Raw genomic sequence first — 7,707 nt, forward strand, 5'->3', positions numbered from 1 at the left:
GAGCATAGAAATGATGAAGTGGTTACAGGGGGTTGTAGGATTAAGAGAGGGTTCTTTTAAGTTGGGAGACTCTGGAGTATCTTTGTTGCTAATCGGAGTGGTCCATCGGTGATACATGGATGATGCAGTGGAGAGAGGGGATGGCCGTCTCTGCCGGGCCAGGGACCCGGAGCTCACAGGGACTGGCCTCGGATGAGAGCAGGCTGATGATTCCATATACTGGAGACACACGGGGTGCATGCCGATAGGTTAATAGATGTGGTATTTGGGCAACGAGGAGTTCTGTCTACTTTTATTTGCTAATTGAAGATCAAGGTGAGGCTATCAGCCAAGAGCAGGGTGGAGGGAGGGGCGATGATGCTTGAGCAGAGAAGCAATGGGAAGTAATAGTCTCAGGCACGGAACGTCAGCCTACTAAGAAAATAGGACTGGTAGGCAGTACGGAGTGCCTGTTTGCCATCTTTGGCCAAGAATTTAAAGAGCAGACAACATAGTTGTGTGATTTCTCCCCACCCTTCCCCATCAGTGTTCAGCCACTGGAATAGACAGACAAAGTGAATGATGAGTCAGCCAGGGTTGGAGTTTTGCTAGGCCAGCACAAAGAAGACCTAGAGCAGTGAGATACCTGAGAGTGTTTGCAAAATAGTCACGATGGGTCATAGATCCACAGTAAGGACATGAATGGAGACCAGAGGGTAGTGGAAAAGTCGTCAGTGGATTAGAGATACCAGTGAGGCCGAAGGATTTCTGCAGTGAGAATACTACTAGAGTAAGTGAGCTGGCAGTGAGAGTGAGAAGCTTGAAGGTGAAATTTTGAAAGTGGTGCAGCTTACTGCTAGTGATGGTATAAGTGTGGTGAAATGAAGATTACTGGAGTTGAGAAAGTCAAGGAACTAAAGGTCAATATCGAAGTTACTGAGAGGAAGACTGAGTCAGAACTCATGTTCTCAATGAGTGAGATCAGATTAACAGATGCCAGCAATGAGAAGGACGGAAGGCTCGTGGTGAACTAACTGGGTGGCATGAGCTGTAACGGAACAGGAGTATTTGAAGGAGAAGACGTAGTTTGGAAGCTGTGACAGGAACAAGGAACCCATACTTCCTGCTTTTGAGGTACAGGAAGTACAAGAGAAAAAGCCTCTTGAGAAGACAGCCGAAGAAACAGTATTATTTGAGAACAGCCAGATCTCTGAAAATAAGCAGGTGAAGAGAACCCCTAGAGAAGAGGATGAAGTAACAGGTGACTATAATCATAGTCCCAGAGGGTGAACTGGAAGGACTTGGGAGGGAGAAGAGGTAGGTGGTTGTGTCGACTAGGAGATGTACACATCGGTGACAGTGGATAACTAGGAGTCTCGGAGTTGTGGCTGTGGCTGAGGAGGACAAGAAGGGAGGTGTATGTCGTGCAGTTACCCCCTCCCCCCCGATAGGTGGACAGCTTGCCTGAGTTTATTGATATGACCTTGGGTGGATGTGATAGATCCTTAGGCATGCAGTGACCTCTCCTACTTGCGTCGTTAGCCAGGAAAGGCTAATTTATTTTAAGGAGCTTAGATCTGGAATGTTTCTGTGGAGCTGTATTTTGTTAGTAGATAGTTTTATAACATCTGTTGAATAGCACACAATTCTAGTTCTAGGCGCTAAATCTCAACAGATGTGTTCATGTTATAACTTCTTGAAAAGTATGTAGTAGGCATCCCAATACCATTTTGATGTATATATTAATACTCATGTTTTACAGACCGGGATACATGGGTAAGGAAAGGTTAATTAACTTGCTGGGAACCACAGAGGGGTAGATTCAAATCTGGGTCTGTCTGATTCCAAAGTCCACTAATTTCATCAAAGCTCAGTGAGAAGCCACAGACTGTAAACAAGATCGTGTTTGCGCTTGTAAACTTGGCACTGATGGAAATGGGTCTTTAAAATGTTTGCTTTCCTTGTCTATGGAATTTCTGCCCACTTAGAAATTTGATAGTAATACAATTTTAATTTGTCTATTTATGTTAGACTGTACTTTTATGCTTAATTATATTTTTATTTCTTTTTAAAGAACCTTTTGGATTGTTGTTATTGGATAAAAAAAATGACATCTATAATCAAATTAACTACCCTCTCTGGGGTTCAAGAAGAGTCTGCTCTTTGTTATCTTCTCCAAGTCGACGAGTTTAGATTTTTATTGGACTGTGGCTGGGATGAGCACTTTTCTATGGATATTATAGATTCCCTGAGGAAGTAAGTTTCTTTCACTATTTCTAGAGTTTCAGTAAATCAACTTCCCTTTTCTACACTGTACTACAATTTTCATGTTACACAGTGTTTGCTTTTTGGCTCTAATTTAGTTTATAGTAAAAGACTTTGTTTTCCTTATGCCAAAGAGTCAAATAGCAACTGTTTTCATTTGTAAAGCTGTGTTATTTGACATTTGGCAAAATCGTACGTTGTTATTTGCCTAATAGATCTCAGTAGGAATTCTTGCACACTAATTTTAAAAAAGAGCAAGATGAAGTTGGTAGGAATTTGAAGAGAGGAAAAACCTTCCATGTGGAAGTTTTGTAGTCAGAGCACATTAGCTTATTTTTTGTCTCTTTTAATGCTGGACATTGAGAATTGGTGCTCAGAATCATGACCACGAGATACAAAAGGATACTAACACATCAAAGAAAATTTCAGTGATGTTTGCAGTATTGTACTCATTATGGAAGGAAAGAGGACTTAAACATTTAAAATACTTAGAGCTTTTAGCAAAAAAATATTTTTCTTGTTAATTTCTTTTGTCAATGAGAACGTATGCTCTGAATAATTGAAGTTTTACTATAATGAATGTGCTATCAGTCACCATGATAAAAAACTGGGGCAAAAATCCATAATGAATATGTGGCCGCTTAAATATCATCGCCTTAATTTCTTGAAACTCCAAGCTGAGCTCTGTGTATACTATTTAATAATACTAAAGGTAGCCTTTTGAAATCGGCTTAGAGGTGGTGTCTACTGTTTTGCTTTCTTTTCTTTTTCTTTTTATAAATGTGTTGATGCACTGTATATTTACGTGCAACTTACACCACAATTTTGATACCTATGCAGAACAGGCGTGGTAATAATTGAAGTTCATAGATATCATACTTTTCAGCTCTTACTTTTGCTCTTTTACCCCAGCATAGTCTTCAGAGTACTGAGAGGACTCAGATTGGTGAGTTAGTTTTGAGTACCCTGCCTCTATCCTTGAAACAAGATTTGAGAAACAGTCATTTCACTTGCGTTCTCCTAGGCACGTTCACCAGATCGATGCCGTGCTGCTGTCTCACCCGGACCCCCTCCATCTCGGTGCCCTCCCGTACGCCGTCGGAAAGTTGGGTCTGAACTGTGCTATCTATGCAACCATTCCTGTTTATAAAATGGGACAGATGTTCATGTATGACCTTTATCAGGTAATTGGAGCAATGGAAAGAGTTTTCAACACTCCTGCAGTGATCGTTTTTAACCTTTTACTTGTGTTATTCTTTTAGTCTCGACACAATACAGAAGATTTTACACTCTTTACCTTAGATGATGTGGATGCAGCCTTTGATAAAATACAGCAGTTAAAGTTTTCTCAGATTGTGAATTTGAAAGGTAAAAAAATGTTTCCAGTTGTAAATAATTGGACTAATGGGGTTTAACCTACTGAAAAGTATTATACAAGAGGAATTTGTAGTAAAAATTGTAGGCACTGTGGTCTGAGGAATAAAAACTTAACATTTTTTGAAAGGAACTCTGAACTTCCCCCAACTCATTTGACTATTCCAGACGAAGTACTAACAAAATGTTAACAGCTCAGGCCTTTTCCTGTTGAACTTGGGAAAGGCTTATTTGTGTTTACTGTGTATAATGCACAAAGGTGATGTGTCCTCCTAGGAGCTCACAGTTAGGTTGACGCGATAATGTAGCGCATATGACTAAATGTAGTGACTGAAGAAAATGAAGTGTTACAGTAGCACAGAGTAGAAAATGACTGAATTCTAGAACCAAGCATTAAAATGTTTATTACTTCATTAGGTCAGGAAGTCATGTATTAGGTATATACTTATCTACTATAGAGAGAATTGTATTAAATATTTTCAGATGTGAACCCTGGCATGGAAAAAATGGTGCAACTACGGAATCTGACGATTTAGCCAGGAAGTAACAATGGCCTCACCATTTTTGCTTGTATTTAGTTTTTCCATAGGATAAATTCTTTACTGTAATGAGATTTGAATGGTCAGCTTAGTGTTAGCAAAAATGGAAACACTTGATAATTGTGTGTGCAATATAAATATTAAAAATTACTAGTCCATACTAAGTAACTTAATAATAGTAATTTTGAGTCCAATCTCTAGCCTCTTATGCATAAGCACAAATATGTCTTCAAGCATACATCATAAAATGACAAGAGTGTTTGCCTCCATGAGGGAATGGAGTATCTGGGGGATAGCGTAAGACTTGCATTTCACTGTATGCTTTTTTACTTTGGAATTTTGTATTATCTTATATATTACCTATTAAAAAATAGCTTATCAGTAAATAACCTTTCTTTAGGGTTGTAAAAGAAATCTGAGTATTCTCATTATCTTGTTGACATAGGAAAAGGCCATGGCTTGTCTATCACACCTCTGCCAGCTGGTCATATGATCGGTGGAACAATATGGAAAATAGTCAAAGATGGAGAAGAAGAGATTGTTTATGCCGTTGACTTCAACCACAAGAGGGAGATGTAGGTACAAGCAAGAGACAAGCTAATGGAAACGCAATTGGTGTTATTTTCTACTTTGGAGGGAAAAGTTTTTAAACCAGAAATCTAAAGCAATTTAAAAGCACCAAATAGTGAATATTTTCAAAATTACTTAATTATTTGCATTGTAAGGGAAAATTATGATATCAGAGATAAAAGATATATTTGAAATTTACATGTTAGTAGCCACTGTAAAACCGATATCTCCCTGGAGATGCTGCCAAGGAGATTAGTTTTTGTACATCGAACTATAATTTATATGCACTGACCTGCTATTTAAAGGAAGCTTGTGATTTTTTGTTTGTTTGTTTGTTTTGGTAAAGTCAATAGTTACCATCTAATGTAAATATATTTAAAGTCAGACTCCCTTTAAAAGGAGATACAATAGTTTAATTTTAAATACTTCATTTCATACACACAGCATATTATATCAAGTATATCTGCATGATGGTACTCTGGAAGATCTTAATTTTTCTTTCTTTTTTTTTAATTTACCAGATTTTCTTATCAATGAGCATGTATGCATAGTTAGAGGAAGGAAAAACCTTACAAAACAAGTTGCTTATTTTTTAGGTATGATAAGCTATTGTTTATTTGAAGTGATATAAAATATTTCTTTTCGTCGGCTTTGTTACAGCCACTTAAATGGATGTTCCCTGGAAATGCTAAGCAGACCCTCCCTACTCATCACAGATTCATTCAATGCCACGTATGTGCAGCCGAGGAGAAAACAGAGAGATGAGCAACTTCTGAGTATGTGTTACATAAGGTTCTTTTTAAAGAGCTGTGGAAGTGCATGGTAGTACGAGTTACTGTTGATTCATTTCTGATTAACACTTCTTGTCATAAGAGATTGGCTAACTATTATTTTTGAAAGAAAAGTCGTGACCGTATCCATATGTTGTACAAAAACATGCTCTAGTTCAGCGGTTCTCAANAGTGTCACTGGCCCTCATGTGGGATCTGAACCAGGGCCCTGCTGCTCACCAGGGCCCTGCTGCTCAGAGCTGGCATCCTAAGCCAACTCTTAACCGACGCGCCACTCGGCCGGCCCTCCTATCAGCTTTCTTCACAGTCCAACTTTGCATCCGTATATAGTAACTGGGAATATGAGGGTGTGGATGATCATAGCCTTGATCTCTAATGACACATCTTTGCTTTTGATGATCTTTCCTAGTTCTTCCATTGCTGCCTTTCTGAGTCTCAGCCTTTTCGTGATTTCTTGGCTGCAGTCTCCGTTTGAATGGATGACTGAATCAAGGCAAGCAAAACCTTTAACAATTTCCATATATTCACTGTCTATGTTAAAGTTGTGTATTTCTTCTGCAGTCATGATTTTTGTCGTCTTGATATTCAAATGCAGTTCTGCTTTGACACTTTCTTTTACTTTCATCAGAAGTCATTTCAAATCATAGCTACTTTGTGCCGCTAATATGGTGTCATCTGCATATTTTAAGTTACTGATATTTCTTCCACCCATTTTCACTTCTCCCTCTGAGTCTAGCCCAGTTTTTCATATGTGATGTCCTGTGTGCAGACTAAACAAAAAGGGTGATAAAAGGCATCCTTGTCTGACACCTTTGCGTATAGGGAACCATTTTGTCTCTCCACATTCTGTCCTGACAATGGCTTCCTGTCCACAACATAGGTTACGTCCATTTCTTTCAGAGCAACCCATAGCTTTTCACGATCCACGCAAAGGCTTTCCTGTAGTCTGTGCGGTCTAGACTAACCTTCTGAAAGTCTTTGGAGCACTTGAGTATCTAACGAATGCTCACAATTACATCTCAGGTGCCTTTCCTTGAACACCTGGCATTTCACGTGTGTGGGAAATTAGAGCAAATTAAAAAGTAACTCGTTACTGCACTCTTTGGCATCTCCTTCTTGAAAATTGGGATGTATATTGAATGTTTCTTATTTGTTGACATATTTTTGTCAGGATTTTGACAGATTTAGTCTCTGTGGTTGACATAATTCTATTGGTATCCCATCTACCTCGTGATTTATCTCTTCCCAACAAACACTTTCAGGACGGCTTTCACTTCACTTTCTAGAATTACAGGTTTTCTCATAGGACTCTTCTTCAAGGTGTCTGTCCTCCCTTTATAACTCTTCTGTATAGATTGTCAGGTATTCTTTCTACCTTCCCTTTGTTTTCTCCTGGTCAGATAATTGCTTCCTTACTGGTCATTCATTCAGCATTTCTAATCTAGGTTTAAATTTCCCTTTTATTTCTCTTCTGGTAGAGATCTCATATTTTTCTTTTTTTGTTGTTCTCTTCTATCTCCTTACACTGACAATTGTAATTTTCTTTTAAGTTTACCTGGTAATCGTTGAAAAACTGCGTTCAGGATTTCAACCTGCTTTTGTCACCTTTTACTTTTGCCTCTTGCCTACCTCTAATAATTTTTAGTTTTCTTCTGTCATCCGTCCCAATTTTTCTTTCCTTGTTACTTCTGGCATTGTCTTTTCACATTCTCTAATTTTCTAGTTTTAGTTCACAGTTGTGGTCCTTGGTCAATTAAGTTTAAAAGTGCAAACCGGTTTTTTATGTGGACTTTAAATCCAGCAGGAATGTCATTTACGTTATATTTTGGCACTTTGATTCTTGTAGTGCTCCTCTTCAGTAGTGCTTTACACTCATGTTTGATATTAACAGTTCGTGGTCAGTACCCCAACCTGCTCCCGGTCTCGTTTTAGCAGAGAGAATACAGCTTCTCCATCTCCTGCTTCCAGCACATAATCTATCTGATTTCTCTATTGGTCATCTGGTGATATCCATGTATTGTAGATATCCCATCTCTTCGGTTGTTTAAAGCACGTGTTTGTGATGGACAATTTGTTGGCTTCGCAGAAATTCACGAGCCAATCTCCTGCTTCATTTCTGACCTCTCGTCCAAAATTTTGACAACATTTGATTCTACTGTATTTATTTCCTACTTTTGAGTTCCCGTCAC

The 7,707-nt window shown here is 38.6% G+C and overlaps 1 protein-coding gene across 5 annotated transcripts in view; it reads left to right on the forward strand.

Annotated features, from left to right (window-relative positions):
* Positions 1-7,707, forward strand: part of CPSF2 (cleavage and polyadenylation specific factor 2) — a 49,499-nt gene that overhangs the window by 10,215 nt on the left and 31,577 nt on the right. For 3 of the 5 annotated variants that reach the window (XM_019642345.1, XM_019642346.1, XM_019642349.1), the window contains exons 4-8: positions 2,054-2,235; positions 3,269-3,428; positions 3,507-3,612; positions 4,603-4,732; positions 5,388-5,503. In XM_019642345.1, the coding sequence (XP_019497890.1) occupies positions 2,087-2,235; positions 3,269-3,428; positions 3,507-3,612; positions 4,603-4,732; positions 5,388-5,503 (661 nt within the window). In that variant the 5' untranslated portion in view covers positions 2,054-2,086. Of the gene's footprint in view, positions 1-665; positions 1,241-1,277; positions 1,297-2,053; positions 2,236-3,268; positions 3,429-3,506; positions 3,613-4,602; positions 4,733-5,387; positions 5,504-7,707 lie in introns of those variants that run through there. The other 2 variants (XM_019642347.1, XM_019642348.1) reach the window with 2 other exon arrangements.

The sequence above is a fragment of the Hipposideros armiger genome, unplaced genomic scaffold (genome assembly GCF_001890085.2).
Source record: "Hipposideros armiger isolate ML-2016 unplaced genomic scaffold, ASM189008v1 scaffold_67, whole genome shotgun sequence".
Taxonomy (NCBI): Eukaryota; Metazoa; Chordata; class Mammalia; order Chiroptera; family Hipposideridae; genus Hipposideros; species Hipposideros armiger.